General features: G+C 40.3%; 1 protein-coding gene across 4 annotated transcripts in view; it reads left to right on the top strand.

The window, feature by feature from the left end:
• LOC144632408 (uncharacterized) overlaps positions 1 to 18,206 on the top strand; it is an 87,088-nt gene that overhangs the window by 8,408 nt on the left and 60,474 nt on the right. For 3 of the 4 annotated variants that reach the window (XM_078491054.1, XM_078491058.1, XM_078491057.1), the window contains exons 4-7: positions 1,030 to 1,112; positions 3,341 to 3,410; positions 5,635 to 5,910; positions 6,867 to 7,652. In XM_078491054.1, the coding sequence (XP_078347180.1) occupies positions 1,030 to 1,112; positions 3,341 to 3,410; positions 5,635 to 5,910; positions 6,867 to 7,652 (1,215 nt within the window). Of the gene's footprint in view, positions 1 to 1,029; positions 1,113 to 3,340; positions 3,411 to 5,634; positions 5,932 to 6,866; positions 7,653 to 18,206 lie in introns of all 4 variants that reach the window. The other variant, XM_078491055.1, reaches the window with a different exon arrangement.

The raw sequence follows: 18,206 nt of genomic DNA, 5'->3' as shown, positions 1-18,206 counted from the left end.
CAGTAAAATGGCGGTCATAAGATTTTGTTGGGCGAAAATACTCGGCTATAAGACGCACCCTAATTTTGGCATGAACTTCCCACAGAAAAACAGATTTTTTCCGAAAAAACCGTGCGCCTTATAACCGAATAACTACGGTACTTAGTAACATATGCGTCAATGCATATTAAGCAATACAGTTTAATAGCTCTTTGCACACAATGTGTATCCATAATGCTAGGTTAACTGTCAGTACAGACTATATGGATTATCAAACTCTTTTGCTTCTTATCCAAGGTGAGACGTAAAAATATTCTGTCAGCACACTGACTAGCCTTCGATGCAGCCATTTTTAGGGGAGAAGTGTAAAACAGTGCCTCTAAAAGCGGCTGCATGGGAGGCTTCACACTGACTAATAGAGAGTGCACTGGCCTAAGAGTTAGGGCACTGAGCTCTGGATTGAACGGACTGGGTTTGTGCCCTCGCTCGGGTCATGGAGTTGCGATCTTGGACAAGACACTTACCGGTAACTGGCTTAAGGGGGAAACATACCTGACGGTATCTGACAGGTATAACGGAAATAACTCATTTGCGTTTCAAGGAATCCAAAAACGCTCTTATTATCCAATGTATCTCAGTAAATAGTGAGCCAATGGCCCATCAGGCATGTTTAATGGTGTTCTGTAAATTTTTAGGTGATTTTTGGGGATGTTAGGAGAAGGTAGTTTTTTTTGCAAAGGATTAGTAAAATTAAGAGAACTAAGAATTGGTAGACAGACACCATACGGTCCCCTGACAACCTGGAGTGCTCTTGTGTGGGGGTCAACTGTCTGGTGGTGTTTAATCTTTTTCTTCCATCCCTTCTTTAAACCTCTTAACATTTCATTCAAATTCAGGTATATTTCCCCCTTAATGCTACAGAAACCAGGATAAGCTCCAGCCTGATGGGGCACTTGGCTTAAACACAGACTTTACCAACATACTGACTATTCAGACTTGGACAAACTTTTTTAGTGTATGTGTATAATGGACAGTACTCTTTTGTTTTAGCAAAGGAAGCTGAGAAGCAAGATTTAGCAGCACTTGAAAGTCTGTTAGCTAAGGCACAAAAAGCAAGGGACATACAGACAAAGGTATGTAGAAATTAACTATTTTTAATGCCAGAATAAACTGTATTAACCCCCATGACAATGGTTGTTAACATACCAAATTGTAAATTGTTCAGAAGTTTGAGTGAAACCCAGGTAACATTAATACCATTTACAAGCTACCATGAATGGCTTACTTTTTTCTGCATTTTCTCACATATAAAACATTCAGGTTTGTCTAGACAAACTGTCATGTTTTACAAGTAAAACATTTAACGTAGTTAAACGTTAAAAAAAATTATCCCCCCAAAATATATATTAAAACTTGTGGTAACCACAGGTTAGAAAGTGCGGGCCTAGATGCACCTTCCTTCACCTTCACCTTCCATGTGACAAAAGCGTTGATCGCAGTTGACAAAATTAATGCTATTGACACTTTTTTCGCATTCTCATCGAAAAAATGTCTCAACTTCCTGTTTGAATGACACATTTTCGGATCCTTTTGCAATGTTGAAGAACAAATAACTTACTAGGTCACGTCATTTTCACGCCAGCAATTATTCCAACAGGTCACGAAAATTTCTCAGAAGTGTCGATGAATCGCTGGACAAAAGGCAATTATTATTCCAAGTAACGCGTCATGCAAGGAATTAAGCACGTGGTGTGCCCGGGCGGTGTAATCGAGATGTGATCTTGTTTGGTCGGTGAACTCACTATGTTGTCAAAAAACGCGACAGTTTATCTAGACAACTTGAATGTTTTATGTGTAAAAAAAATGCGGAAAAAAGTTGGCTGTTCACGGTGGCTCGAAAATGGTAATATGGGCAATTCTAAAGTACCAAGTTACTTACAGTCGTTCCCGTAAAACCGTGAACACCAGAGAAAAGTTCTGGAATGTTTATTGTTTCGCGACCAATCAGATGCGAGATGAAACCGCAAAGGATAACCGCCAAACCGCAGCATGGATTAGTCACGACTTGACACGGAACAACAAGCTGGCTTTTTCTTCCAGGACAAATCTTCAATTTTACCGTTTTTCAAATACTGAAATTGTTCTTTTTCTATTTAAGCTTATGTATCAGCAAATAATAGATACGAACGATATATTAAATACGGAAAAACGATTCATCGAGCAGACAGGATCAGACACAGCTAGACAGCACGTCTGAGAGCAAAAAAATGATCCAATCACAAGCGATGCTGACCGTTGTTTGTTTCTCGTGCAGTTCAAAAGGTCGAGCTACTGGGCTGTGATTGGTGGTTTTCGATCCGTATTTTTTTTGTAGCTGAGAAACCCGCACCCATCAAATGAGGCAAACTTGTACCGTTGTAAATATTGATAATTTACACTCGCTTTTTGGTCTATTCGGTAGTTTGGTTTTTGAACCGACAGAATCAAGTAGCTAGTGTTGGTTTATGGTAAAAAAAAAATAGCAATTTTTCAGAGAACCAATGGCGTGATAAATGAGGATGTTTATGCAAACAGTGAAGAGTACTTTGCGCCAACCCAAACTGGAACATTGTTCAGTTGTGAATCTTTGCTTAGGCAGCAGCTCACTGAAATAAAAAAAAAGAATAAAATTTTCGATATTTCCAAAGGGTATAAACGCTGCGAACCGAGGATATTAGCTCGTGGAATTTGAGAATCATTGTGCAGCACCAAATTTTTATAGGCTAACGGTTTGCGTGACATCTTGAGCTGGAGAATTCTCATAATGTGCATGCCAGGTGTTATATCTCGTGTTCCGGCACCGAAGTACATGTAAGGCGATGTAAAGCTTTTTTTTTTAGAAAGCTAAAACCCAGAAATACTTACCTGTATAATTCACAACACTGTAGACACCGAAAGATAAAAATTGAGAGGAGAGAACAATTTTTCTGCTCTCAGACGTGCTGTCTAGCTGTGTCTGATCCTGTCTGCTCTATTCAACATCGCTTTTCCGTAAAATATCGTTCATATCTATTCTTTGCTCATACATAAGCTTAAATAGAAAAAGAACAATTTCAGTATTTGAAAAACGGTAAAATTGAAGATTTGTCCTGGAAGAAAAAGCCAGCTTGTTGTTCCGTGTCAAGTCGTGACTAATCCATGCTGCGGTTTGGCGGTTATCTTTTGCGGTTTCATCTCGCATCTGATTGGTCGCAAAACAATGAACATTCCAGAACTTTTCTCTGGTGTTCACGGTTTTACGGGAACGACTGTAATATTCAATAGACGTGAAATATTTATTTAAAATTTACCCTGAGTCTGAGGACTCTTATTTATTTTGAAGATTGATGAAGCTGCAGCAAAAGCAAACCAGAAGAAGAAAATAACCAAAAAGCCTCTTCCAGTAACCACCAGTAAGTATATTCGCTCAATACATTCAATGATGTAGCTGTTAGTTTATTTTTGACTGGATCTTCATAGACAACAAGCAGTTGCTCTTTTACTAGCCTGTGAACAGGCTCCCAAGTGGAGCAGGGCAAAAAAGATTGGCAAGCAAAGCAAGTGGAGCAGGTGGAGAAGGAGAAGGGCTCAGGGGATCTCCCCCCCACCCCCACCTTTTTCCCCTCCCCCTCCTTTCTCTTCCTGCTTTCTTTTCGCCCCAACCTTATCAGGAGAGACTGTCCACAGGCTACTCTTATACCTTTGTCCAGACACACCAGTGGCTGCTAGTTTTTACAGGGCTATACTCTCCCGTGGCCTTTTTTGTCTCTCACTCAATACATTAGGGGAAAATAAGGACTCCTCTAGTCTAAGATCTTGGCAACTTGCTAATGTTATAACATGGTGTCTTGAAGATGGGGGGGGGGGATACCTGGTGATGATTTTTCACTTAATCTGCAAGAGCAAGCCATGTCTGTGGAAATACACTCTAGCCATAACTACCTCTGTCTCCAAGGTGACTGTTGTGGAGAGGTTGGACTGTAGCTTACAACCTGATCCATTATGGCATACATTGTAGCTTCCAAACTAGGGATTGGTGGTAAAGAGTACTCATCCGTGTGTGGTACTCGCCCTGGATGGGATGCTAGTTAATTACAAGTTGCTCCCTATAAGTTTGTATGGTTCCCAGTACCCAATTCTACTCCTGAGTGGAGAGAAGCTCTGGGAGACTAAAGATACAGTAGAGTGACATCATCTGAAACATGGGTAAAACACTATTTCTTTCGATTGATCCTGGTTTGGGGTACCAGGTAATTTGTTTTGCCTCTTCTCAGGACTTGTTAGACTTGCTCCAAGTCGACCTCGTATAATTTGATTAGAGCCAGAAGCGATTGATAGCAAGCACGGTCGCTTTGCAACCATGCGAGCGAACGAAGTCGCAAAGCGAAGTCTAAGGACTTGTAAATGGTCTTCAGTTCTGCATTAGGGTTGTTTGCCATGTTGTAACTGGGCAGCCATTCTTGCTTTTCCCTTTGGGTTTTCAATCAAAGGCTTATATAGCCTGAATTTCAGACATCCCTCTGTGGTCGCCTACTTCCCAGAAGGGACGTCTGAACACATCTGGCCCTTATGCCGTCCGGTGACGTCACTACCCAAAAACCGGGTAGTGATTTTGATTGGTTGATTTGTAAATTATTTGCATAATTATGTGAAATTATGACTGAATTTAAACGCGCGAGGATTGTAATTTGGAAATAGCTGGAAACGTTTGCAAAGAGTTCGAAAGAGTTCACCTTCCCAGAAATGAACTTACCAGTCATTTACCTTGAGTTTATTACTTTTTTTAGTTTACGTACGGATGTAGAATAGTAATGGAAACCGGTAGGTTTTAAGTTGGCGACATTCGTCACTTCGACATGCAGTGTTTTGCCAAATTATACGTATTCTTGTTTTGTCAACAAAGCCGCATGACGCTTATGTCCTACAGCCTCAACGAGCCAGTGATTTCTGAACTCAGTGTCCACGGTCAAGTAGGATATTTTTGTATTAAATTCTGTTTCTTGATGCCTCTGTAACCGTCTAAATTGATTCATTTAAGTACTCACGAGTGTGTTGTATTTGTCCGCTGTGTAACATATTATATTTTGATCGCTAGATAAAGCAAATCAGTTCAGATTAAATCGGTTCCGTAAAGAATATAGCCTGCAGTTGATTAAAATCTCATCAATTTGTCTCAAGTTTTCAACAGTTAACTACTAAAACAATTTTATACCCTGTAATCCTTTATTGAAGCGACTTTTCTTTCACAAATTCATGGCCTCGACAAAAACTTTTCTGCATGAATTAAACCAAAGTGTAGTGACGTCACCAGACGGCATTAGGGCCAGATGTGTTCAGACGTCCCTTCTGGGGAGTAGGCGACCACAGAGGGATGTCTGAAATTCAGGCTAAGGGTTATACCCATGATGATAATGATCTAATTAAGCTGTGAATGAATAAGACTAAGCTAATTTCCCTTTGCCATTTCAATCTGCCCTTTGGCTTGATCATTCTCTTTGGGAAGACATTGTTGCTTCTTGTCTCTTAGTCATACTGAAGGGTTTGTGGATGTGGGTCTGTCTTAAGAGACAAGCAGTCGAGGAGATGACATGTTGGACATTTCATGCAAGTTTAGCTTATGTACAAATCTCATTTCAGAGCCTCCATTAAAGCAACCGGTGCAACACACAGCAAAGCAAACTCTTCCAAAGGCTTCCAAACCTCAGCCTAAACCGTCTGCACCAGTCAGAAAGCCTGCGGCACAGAAGCCAGCTATGAAGAGCACTTATAATGCGTCATTTGGGAGACCCGCCTCAGCGAAATCCCTCATGCGACCCACAAGCTCTCGTGGTTCTGCTAAGATGTACCTAGACAGTGTCTTGAATAAAGATGCCAAGAAAGGAACACATTCAAAAGCTGTTTCCAGAAAGCCAGGTAATGTCAGTTGTCATGGTGGTATACTTGTCATCAACGTCTAGAAAGCGGATAGGGAGACAGTGGCAGGGATGCACCCAGGGCAGAGGGGGGGGGGGGGATACATTTGCTCCCGGCAAAATCCTCGTACAATTTCTTTAGAGATTCCCCTGTATTTTAGCACTCCTGCAGGGTTGCCACGGTCAGGGATAAACAAAAAATTTTCAAGGTCAGGGAAAAGTCAGGTAAAATCTTAGTTCTTGTCAAAGTCAGTGAAAAGTCAGGGAATTTTGGCTGAAACAAGAAAGCAAATGGGATTTGTTGGCGAAGTCAAATGCCATGCGTTCAAAATCCGTGAAAACGTTAAGAGATCGAAAACGAAGAGAAGGCTTTCGATGTTCTGCAAAAGAAGCTAAAGCAAATGTAAAAAAAAATTGGGGTTATTTGTTTATTCATCTAATTCAAGGTCAGTGAAAATTGTTTTGACGCCAGTAAAAGTCAGGGAAAAGTCAGAGAATTTTTTGGGTTGTAACGAGTGGTAACCCCACTTTAACCCTGTCCTGTAATACGGACAACGGACACTTACCAGGTCACAATAAGTCTCTCGTAGCTCAGTTTGTTAGAGCGCCCAACCGGTATCTTTGAAGCCATGAGTTCGATTCCCGTCGGGCACTCAGATTTTTTCTTGTGTTATGCTCGTGTTATTGTTGAACAATTCGTGATTATAACTTACTATATGCTGATATATGCTGAAAGGGGGCTTGTGAAGTAGTCGACGGGGCTGGTTAAAATAGCCTATGACCACCAACGCCCAATACCTTCAGCAAATCATTTCGTGGCAAAACTGAATATTTCTTGTCAAAAATAACTGCTGGAAGTTTCGTTACACATACTTCAACAAACTTCAAGAAAAGTAAGACCGAAATTATTTCTGTTTTGTTCAACGTGGAGTGGTAAAATTAATCTGTATTTTTCAGGTCACATTTCTTCAAAGACTGGAACAGGATCTTCTGGCAAAGGTATGCAGAGGGTTACAGTACCTGAAAATCTAAATCTTAAAGAAAAGGATAACCACGCAAAGACGCATTCTGAGGAATCACGCCGTGATTTACAAATTGCTTTGTCGTCGAAGAAAGATTGCCCAGCCTCAGCTAAACCACTTGAGAAAGCTGAGGATGTGAACGAATCCACTGAGTGTTGTGGGGAATCTCAAGCGAGTAAATTACAAGTCGGTAATATGAAGCAGTTAGCGCTGAATAATGGATTCGATAAGCCGCAAAGTGTCACAGGCAGACCAGGAGAATCCTCTAGGTTTGGTAACCTGAATTCCCAGTCTAAATCAGAGGAAAGAGTTGTCCATGATCAAAGAGAAGAAACGCTTGATCCTTTCGCTGAAGGTGCCGAGTTTGCATTACCTGGTAAATACCGTAAGCTAAAGTCAACAAGCACACGGCTGTATTCTGAACTAAGAAATATTGTCGAAAAAGACGACAAACCTTCGCACTGTCAGCATTTTGTTGAGCGTCTTGAAGCAGTGTTTGACGTAGGGGACGTTTCCACACATAACAAAATCCACGACAAAGCTAATGGACTCCTTGAAGAACATGAAAAACTGTCCTTACTCAGCAATTCTGTTGTTACCCGAAGTCATAATCTGAGGGACGATTCCTCTTGGCAGGAAGTTTACAAATGCTATAGACACTGGCAGATTGTACTCAGCAAATTTAACGAACTGCAAAGACGGACACAACAGTTACTGCAAGGTAAGTGTGAAATATTATACTCTCTTTGCTATTTGTCATACAAATCTCTTAATGTTAGTGTGGAGAATTCAGCAGTACATCAAGAAAATATCAAGTTGATTATTCTTTTTATTCTCCTCACCGGTCTGTAACAAAATCTACTGATAAAGTGAGGAGAAAAAAGATATTGATCACTTCAGAGGCTTATTTGAAATACTTAAAGGTGACATTTGTTTACCCTCGGTACGGCTGATTTAGCACAAGTGCTAATGGCGCCGAGCATTCAAACATTAGAAACAAACGTTACAAACTAAACATAGCAAGGTTTAAAATCCAACTGGGAGGAGGTGAACCAGTTGGCTATTTACAAGTGTGGCCGAAGAGTTGAACTCGGGTCTACCGTGAAACAACCCCAGACAGTGGTCAGAACGGGACTTGAACCCGGGACCGACGGATACAGGGTTCAAAATAAAATTTTGTTTTTAGCCTGAATTTGTCGGCTTTTTTGTCAAGGCTCATTTTTTTCCCGGCTGTTAAAAGAGCCATGCATTTTCAAGGGACACAATCCATTTGCATACATGACGTACCTATAGGACGTACCCAGAGGTTTGCAATGTAACCTGGGGCGATTTCAAACACAGTCAGCCCTTTGCAAGCTTTCGGAAGTGATGGAATGTTTTACGGCATTTCAAAAGAATGGATTGGAGCAATGTGACTTCTTTTCTTATTTTGAGTGTTTGAGAAGTAAATAAGATCTTCCAATATACTTTTCTGGAGGGACAAAATACCTGAGAAGGTGGAGCAGCCCGTTATTCTTCTTAACACAGAAATGAAGTTGTACATGTAAAACCGTAAAACCAAAAGTTTTAGTCGCCAAAGATGAAATTTTGGTCGCATTAAAACGCAGTGAGTCGCACTCTCTAGCCCTGTAGCTGCTTTATTGTCTGATATGAAATGTTTACTTCAACATTCCAGCAACTTTGATTTCAGTTGGCCGATCAAGGCATAATATTCTATTTCTTCAGTAGTAGCCGGCAAGTGTCGTCAAAGTGCCGGCTACCGCCGACAGCCGGCTGCTATTTTGAACCCTGGGATACACTGCCGTGTATGCCTTCGTGTTACATCGTTCGACACGAATGCAGATTACTTATAGTTTGGAAATGTCTCAATATGTGAACTCTCTATACTGCGAAAGATTTTCCTTAGGGTTTTTTTTCGCAACAAGCGGAAAATACCTTGGTGCTTTTGCAGCCAATAAATTTTCCCAACTATTACTGTAAGGGATGTATTGTAAACATTAAGGAGAATACCCGATTCCCTCTATAGCGCGCGCCTGCAGGGAATCACGGTAGTTGTATTCATCAAACCATGCGCGAGAATCAAGAACTATAGACCCTTTGCATAAATGGCGTCTTCATTTGAATAACAATACATATACATCCTTAGCCTCACGTTCACGTAAAAAATCCTTTGTCTAAAAACACCCACACGAGGCTAAGGATGTACATAGTATTGTTATTCAAATTTGGGCGCCATTTATGCAAAGGGTCTATGCACGTTGATGAATACAACTACCGTGATTCCCTGCAGGCGCGCGCTATAGAGGGAATCGGCTATTGAAACGTCGTGAATGGTTTAAAGGGTAAAGTCAAGAGATGTTTGAGCATTATGTTCTGAACAGTGTCGCAGTTTTTTATTAATCGAAAGACAAAAGAAGGAAACGCAGCTACACTATATATTACAGGGTGTTTTACTTTTAATAAATGGATCGGTTATTCGGATCAGGCAAAGGAACAATTGTTAAACATTCGACCATTTTAAGGCTGTTATTTCATCAGCCGAATTGAAACCGTGACCAAAGAAAGTGCTTCAAGGGAAATAAGTGGATTCCTTTCCTAAACTCACAGACTCAAAGGATCGTGAAGAATGCAATGGCGCCGATCATTGACAGCACAATTCGCATCCGAATCTGCAGAGCATTTTCCGCATGAAACAGAAAACGTCGTCTAATATTAGCCATAAAGCCGCTGCTTACCATCCTCACAAACATAAAATACAAAGAGAGAGTGATTATTTTGAAGCAGTTTTCCTCCTAACCTGCGATCAGGCGGCAAAAAGAACGCCTGATCGCAGGTTATTTTCCTCCTAAAAATCGACGAAAACACGCCACTTCGTTCGCGAGCGGTTTTCAACCTCCAGGCATTCCAAGCGTCTATTGCAATGTCTCGTCTTGTCTTGTCTTAATTTAGAAACTTTTACTTTCAAGTTTGTATACCGTATATTAGTAATAATAGTTCCACAAGTAGCGCTTTCTGAAACAAATATATACCCTTTGTAATCTTCATTTAAAGCAACAGATATACTCCTAGTCAGGTGCTTCCCACACCCTACCCTCTTAATTAATTGATATTAATAAATAAATTAATTGTTTTTTTTTTTTAAGTTGACGGCACAAGGCACAGTGCCCCCTAGCCATCTGAATAGTGTATTCTGCACTAAAAATTTGGTGGTGAAAGCAAAACTAGGCTCCTGGCGAAACATGATCGTCGAATTTAATAGAATTTTTTGTATCGCTTCGTAATTTAAAATCTAAGTGTACTCTTGTCAGAAGGATCGTATTTTTTCACCGTACGTTCGAAATTAAATAAGCCGATAATTGCGACGTAGTAGCATGTTATTCGTAAATGGGTTTGTTGGAATGTCATGTGTGTTGATTGTGAACCTGCTCATGATGATTTCACAGACATTTCCAAGGATGGAAAAACGGTTTGTTAAACGGGTGCCTGAAAAGTACCTAACAAAACATCTTCCAAAGCTTTGGAAATCCGCGATGATGCAGTATTTTTGAACAGACAGACAGAAAGACCTCGTATAATCATATTGAACGTCAAATTACTTCCGGGTTTGACAAAAGATCAAAGTTAATTTAAGAATAAACGGAAATGACGACAATAACCGTGTTGCTCTTCAACATCGAATGAAAATACAATACCAAAAATACTCAAAAAACACGAATATCATGCAGGTATGTATTTAGTTACACCTCCAGGCAAGTGGACTTGCAAATTCGCTTTATGCTTGTCTTTATGCCTTTTAGCCGTATACTATCGTATTTATTTCAGTTCGAGTGCTAAGGTAGATGAATGTAGGTAAACTGTCCGTTGCCATGCGGAAAATAAATTTCCATAAATTTAATTGGCAAATCACTTTCTCTTTGTCAGTTTATACCTTAAAGTCCTTTAAATCAGTATTGCTGACTGGCGAGTACTACGGGTTGTAAACTGTGGTGATTACCGTATGCTAAAGAGTTTTTGATATTGACGGAGTTGGACATCATGAAGTGCAAATGTGGCTGGCTGTGCGATCATTTGTTGATACAATATAAATGCCAATATTTCCCAATTTGTAGTTCCCACGTGTTTCTACGGGTCCGCCAATTGGCGAAATTCGCCACAGTTGAGTTCTTCAATGTCATCAAACAATGATTCTCGTGAAGGCACAAAACCACAGGAACGCTCGAGAAATCCAAAGAGAATTCATCGGAATGCGAGGTACGTGATCTGATTGGACGAATGCCAGCGGTGGGCGGGCGACAAGGTTAAATTGCCCGTCGCTATTGGCTTATAACTTGTACATCATATAGAACGCAAAACAAGTGGGCACAACGGGTGTCAGGGGAATGGTTGGCCAAAAGCATTTCAGTTTATTTCACGGTCCGGTAGTGTGCCAAACTCGCCACACATATTCTGTCACGGGAATGGTTGGTCAGTTCACTTCACCTTCCGATAGGCACTTTTTGATAATCAACCGAGCTTTGTGAAAAAAAGTACGTCAAGAGCCTGAAGAGAGAGGAAAAAGCAAAACGGACCGGCTACAAATCTGCTACAAACGGTGCGCGGTGTTTTGGGGGCTTTATTTGGAAACTAGCAGAAATGTTCCCCTCTGAAGAATTTTGGCTCACTGCAGCGGTCTGTGTCATCGGCGGGATAACCACAGTGCTATGTTTAAAGCTATTGAAGAACTCAGCGGCTTCGGAGAGAGAGATCAGAGAAGAGAATGATTTGAATGAATCTCTGAAGCAGCCTCAGGAACATGACGAGAGGTTTTGCTGAGAAGGTAAGCGCGATTTATCACACATTCAAATGCAAAAATCGAGGGGAAAATATTTATATCAAAAGTTTCAATTCCCCTTAAATCAGGCGAGATTTAATTTTACGCTTTAAAACACTGCCATACCCACAATTAATTATTATTATTAATATATTATTATTATTATTATTATTATTATTATTATTATTTTAGTTGCACTTGTTTTATGTCTATTGTTTATCTCGTTTGTTTTGTTAACATGCGGCTCACTATGTTAAAACTAAAAATCCAAATATACTTGGTTTGCCTCTTCCCGGATCGGCGCGTGATTCGATTAGTGCTCTTTTTTCTTTTGAAAACATTTCAGTGGTATTTGCCGGGGAGCTTAAGAAATTGCAGTGTTTGCGGTGGGATTCAGTGGAAAAAAATCATCTTAACTGCATGAACTCTCCACAGCTTGGAAACGTGACAAAAGGCCTGCGTTAGTAGTCTTCTTTGTCTAGCTAGCATTGCAGTCGAACGTATACGAATGCGACACACTTGACCGGCTGTTGAGTATTTCAACTGTACATTCAACAAATGATGCACTTAACTTGCTGAATTTTATTTACATGGACATAACGATCTTGAATATAAAGGCCGAAGGGCTATGATTCCCTTTCGCGTTCAGTCGATCCAATTTTGTTGCTGTCTTTTTTATTCTAGCAGGATGAACCTCAAGCAAACACTGGACTTTTACTTAAGAAGACATGTAAAACTTTCCTAAATTACTGAAGTATATCCGTTTTTTAATATCAGAGAGAGTTGTAAAATCAGAATTGTAAACTGAAACTGTTTCCCTCCGTAAGCTGAGGTAGTATTCTGTAGTATTTCACTGAACCATGCGAATTAGTAAATTGTAAATTACTCTGTTAATATAATAGCAACGTGCTGTTGAAAAAAAATGTTGTTATTCATCTCTTCATATATTCGGGCTTCTTTGCTATTGAGGTTTATCACATAATCTATATTAACTATAATAACGACTATGACGAGATATTCTGCTTCCCTGGTAACAAAGCCCCCTGCTGGCGCTAAAAGCGCGGAAGAAATTATAGCATCTTTGCGATCAGTAAACGGGGATTCCCCAAATCGTGTTGCGATGAGTCCATTGGACGGACGCTAGGAGTCGGACACAAGCGTGGAATGTACGATTTTGTTTCCCGTTGCGTTGCGTCTTAGCAGTCATTCAGAGGAGATTACACAATGAGTGTCCACTACAAATCTCTTCTTCAACAATGTCGATGTGATTTGAGTTTCATTTTGCTAAACTCCGAAGAAAATGTTTCCTTCTGAAGAAGTTTGGCCGAGTGTTTGGTGCAGTGATCGGTGGTATAATCACAGTGGTGTTTTTAAAGTAGTCGAAAAATAAAGGAGCATCACTGAGACAAACCGGAGCCGGGAACAAGTCCGAGAAGCGGCCTCAAGAACACGATGAGAGGTTTTGCTGAGCAAGTAAGTGGGTTTTCACATATTTAGTTGGAAAAATGTATTTGAAAAGTTTTGATTCAGTCTCTCAAATAGGCTCTATTTTTGCTGCCGTTACCAGCAATAAAACTTGGCATGTACCCGGCGAGCACCGTTCAGATTGATTTATTTTCAACTCTTAGATTTTGGTCATCGTTCCCTTTTTTTTTCGTTTTAACAAACGCTTCATTCCCTTCCCTGAAAAAAATAAAACAGTAAAATATTTTAACTTCGAGTCAACACACGCTTCGTATGTTGGGCCCTCGTACTCCAAAATTTCGGAGGTTTCATTTCGGTCTAATAATTTTTGAACCCGGCACTTTCTAGTACAGTGGAACCTCGATTTAACGAACCTCTATATAACGAAGTCCTCGGTATAACGAACGATATTCTTCAGCCCGGCCAAAATTACAGAAAAATATATGGAGCAGTACCTCGATATAACGAACCTCGATATAACGAAATCCTCGTTATAACGAACACAATTCGGAAGCCCAAACGTAAAATATACCTCGATATAACGAATTATAGTTAACTCGCGACAAAAAATGAATGTAGAACAGACCAACAAGAATGAGAATACTATAATCCTGTAACAGGAGAACGGAGTCAAGACATATGACCATATCTATGCATATGTCGATATAAGACATTAAAGCATAAATGTTGCTTTTGATAGTCGTTCCGATCAGTAAATGTTGGGTAGTGCAACATAACAGCGTGAAAACAATTATTAACTATACCTCGATATAACGAACATTTTGGTTGTTTTTCCGCGAATTCGTTATATCGAGGTTTTCGATATAACGAACCCTCGATATAACGAACAAATTTTCCCAGTCCCTTGGCCCTTCGTTAAATCGAGGTTTTACTGTAGTTCTGGCAAAATCAAACAGAATTTAAGACGCCGAAAACGATCTTCGAAATTCGATCTCGGAAACCCCTGAGGCTAAATGTAGATTGAGCAAAGGAAGTGCATAATAAGCAGAGCCCAAAACTGTCTGTGTGTTAAGCCGTTGCAGATAGGAAGTGTTGTCACGCAGTGGCAGGAATAACACGAAACGAGGAAGGAAAGAGAAGGGAGAGAGACCCATCGACCTCGGTTTATACATTGTGTCGCGTGACCAACATATCCAGCTACACAGGGTATTTTGGATTAAAGATGTGACGATTGTTGCTTTTGAGCCGGTTGACAGGATTGGAATTTCGACCAAACCTGCAAACTATTTATATATTTGTAAACCTGGCCTTCAGTATTTGCATCGGCTCAGGCTCATTATCCTCCAGCTCTACATAGCCTGCGAACAGGCTCCCGAGTGGGGTTTTTACGCGAGCGAAGCGAGCGGAAGAGCGGGGCCTAAAAACCCCACTCGCGTAACTTCACCCGCTTCGCTCGCGTAAAAAACCCACTCGGGAGCCTGTTCGCAGGCTAGCTCTACAGTGCGGGATAAGCAATAAAAGATTCTACACCGGTGCTTGCTTTGCTTACTTAATAGATTTGGCCCTGGACAAAGTAAGAGCAATGTTTCCTGAAGAAATTTTGTGGATTGCTGTGTGTGCTGTCATCAGTGGTGTTATCACCGTGTTGTTTCTAAAGTTGCTGGAGAATCAAGGAACCGAGCAAGAACAGAGAGGGATCAGAGGCCAGGATTGGCGCAAACCTGAGAAGATACCTCAAGAACATGACGAGAGATTTTGCTAAGAAGAACGGTGAGTGCAGTTATTCACACATTTGCTAGGAAATTGATAAGAGCACAAATTATTTATTTCAAAAGTTTTGATTTTGTCCGAACAGCGTAGAAGATTTCGCGCATAAATTTGGCCGGCCATTGGTATTGGCCGTTGATATTTTATTCTGTTTTAATAGTTTCTTTCTTCTTTTCTATTTTTATATGGTATTGTTCAGATTAGTTTCTTGTTTCTCAAAAACTGCAATCAATATTGTAACTTCGATGTGCTTAAATGTGTTAAAAATTCGCTAAGCTTCCCGGGTTCGACGCAAGAGTTGACAGGGTACGAGAGGGTCTGTTTCCCGCGCGTGTGAATAGTCGATCAAGTGGCGAAGTAAGACGGAAACGTCACTTTCTTCTGCAAAGTCTTCCTTTGTTTTCTTCTCTGATAAAGCGCTCGTTAGGGTGCAGATGATTTCATTTCTAAGATCGCGAAAATATAAAATTCTCAAATTTTAAAGCCTAATTGTCTGTCCAATTTGTTTCTGCTCACTGTCGAGCTCTGTCTCATGCCCTGAGTGTCTGAGTTTTCCCAGAACAACCAATAAACGCGCTGCGTTCTCCGCACTTATAACGCATATCTCTTGCATGGACTGCTTTCTTTCAATTCCGGACAAAGAACAACCAATAAACGCGCTGCGTTCTCCGCACTTCTCTTGGACCGCTTTCTTGTAATTTCCGCATACCATGTTTGAAATGATCTATGTTTAAGATCGATCAAATAATTTAATCCTTCACTCCAACTGACTTATTTTCTCTTGACAATACTTAATGTATTTAAAATAGGTTTAATCAAAATTCTACACGTCGTTGAATTAGTAAAAACGTCGTCCTTAATAAACAAAGGCCTTGGGCGATTAAGCACTTCAATCTTCATCTTTCTTAGTCAGCGTAGTTAGCGTTATTTGTCACGCAATGCCACCGTGCGAGCGGCCAGAAGCCGCAAGATCAAGCGGGAGGGATCGAAAAGAAATAAGAAAGTCTGGTTTTCTACACTGACATCGCATGGCAGACATCTCCAACTACACAGACAATTAGCGAAAGACGATGTTTTAATTTTATTTTAAAGGTCTCAATTTTCGTGTATTCTGAATCTAGGAAAACATTTTTTTGAAGTGATGTTGTCTTTCTTTTAATTCTAGTAAATATACAGCTCAAGCAAGAACGTACGTCCGGCTTTTACTTCCCAAGAAGTCTGATTGATTCTATGAACCACAATGCGTTAACAAGTGCAAACAGTTGTAGAACTGGAGAATTGTAAATATTTTGAGTTATTTGCCATGTAAGAGATTGACTATCTTGTAGCATTTCAGTTCATATAGTGATCAGTAATACACATCCTGTTACTAGAGAGAACAACCGCAATGTTCGTTTTATCCTAACAGGAAGACAGTTGTTATTTTTTATGTACAAGCATATTAACAAGTGTGTTTTGTCGCTGTGATCGTGACGTGAGCGAATCAGACTTACCGACCGTAATTTGTAATTGTACAGTTTATCTGTTTTCTTTCAAAACACGTGTAAGCTGAAACTGAAGCTTTTAGTTCTTTGTCAAAGAATAAATAATGCAGAGGCCGTGTGTAGAGTTCGAAGTTGGCAATAAATTCGAGGATATCATGACGTACAAACACTGTCGTGTCTTGGGTAAATGTCAATATACAAATGTGTAATTTGATCAACGAGGGGAATCCCCGAACTATGACATCATTTCATGAAAAGTTAAATGGTGTTAAATTTCTTTTAGTTTACGAACATTTCTGCAGTTAGATCTCGCTTGGAAAACAATGTTCCTCTTACATAACACGTTTCGGCATCTTGCCGAATAATCTGGCAGATATGTTTCTACCTGAAGACTTTTAGACACAGTAAATTGTCATTACAGATATTACAACCTGTTTACTCGGCCCTGACGTCTAATTTGCATCGCTTTGTAAATCGTGCAGAAGTCTGTTTGTGAAGCAGAATATGCTCAGCTTCTCTTTTTGCGTGGAAGAATTTAATTATATCTACAGAAAGAACCATAGAGCGAACAAGAGACAACCTCACTAAATTATGTGGTAATCTTGTCGATGTGTTAGCGAGCGTTCGATGTCGGTTGATGCAGTATGTCGTGGAAATGTAAACTTTGTGTTTTCATTTGTCCTTTCGACTTCAATTTGGTTTCTGTACAATTTCACTCTACGCGAGTCCGATTTCTGTATAATTTCTACGATGTTGTGTTTGTGTCTCGAAGGCATCACGACGAGTGTTGGTTTGCGCTTGTGCGGTCTGGCTTTTCTTTCCCAAAACTTAGGTTACTTCGCTTGTTTACAAATCCAATTTGTCTGTTGTTATCGATCAACTAAGACACGCACGAGTGATTGGAAGGGTGGAATGTTCAAAGGGTCACACGAAGCGCCCGGAAGTGCAGTTCATTGGTTTCTATTTATACAAGTGCCAATCTCTTCATTTTCGGGATTTTAAAAGTCACAATAACAAAAACGTCATGTTCGTGCGATCGCGCAAATACAAAAACAAGGAATCTGTCTTTTTTGTGTGGAGAGTTCAAAGGGGTCACACACACATCCAATACGAAGCGCCCGGAAGTGCATTTCATTGGTTTCTATCTATACAAGTGCCAATCTCTTCATTTTGCAAGTGGCGCGCGGCGGCGGGATACGGGCGGGCTGTCTTACATATCTTTGTCTTACATATCGTTGGAACAGTGCGTAACTTGCTAGACAAACCTGATAGAGATGTTTTCTCGCGAAGAAATTTTGCGGAGTGTTATTCTTGCTGCCATCGGCGGGATACTCTCAGTAGTGGTTTTGAAGTTGTTGGAGAAGAAAGAAACAGCGGCGCGGAGAGAGATCAGAGGAGAAAATGATTTGAACGAAGCTGAGAAACAGCCTCAAGAACATGACGAGAGGTTTTACTGAGAGGTGAGGCCGCTTGTTCACATATTTAATTGCAGCAATCGAGCGCAAATGATTTATTTAATAACGTTTCAAACGTTTTTTAAAATTTACTTCAAACATCTGAGAGGACTTGCTTTATAGAATATGAACATGACTACAGAAAGAACGTGGACATCAGCGTGCACTGCTCAGCGCTGCCGCGTTAAGATTTTTTACGGTATTTCAAAATTTTCTTGTTTACGTTTATGTGCCCTGGGTGCCAGAGATTTTTTTGCCCGCCAAAGTTGCCCACACGCTGTTTCCAATCTCCATAAGCTTTAGTCACTTTGTCCACATAAGAACTTAACAGTCAA

Source organism: Oculina patagonica, chromosome 12 (genome assembly GCF_052425735.1).
Source record: "Oculina patagonica isolate OP01 chromosome 12, crgOcupat, whole genome shotgun sequence".
Taxonomy (NCBI): Eukaryota; Metazoa; Cnidaria; class Anthozoa; order Scleractinia; family Oculinidae; genus Oculina; species Oculina patagonica.
Note: the sequence above shows the minus strand (reverse complement) of the source record. Positions and strands in the feature narration are given on the sequence as shown.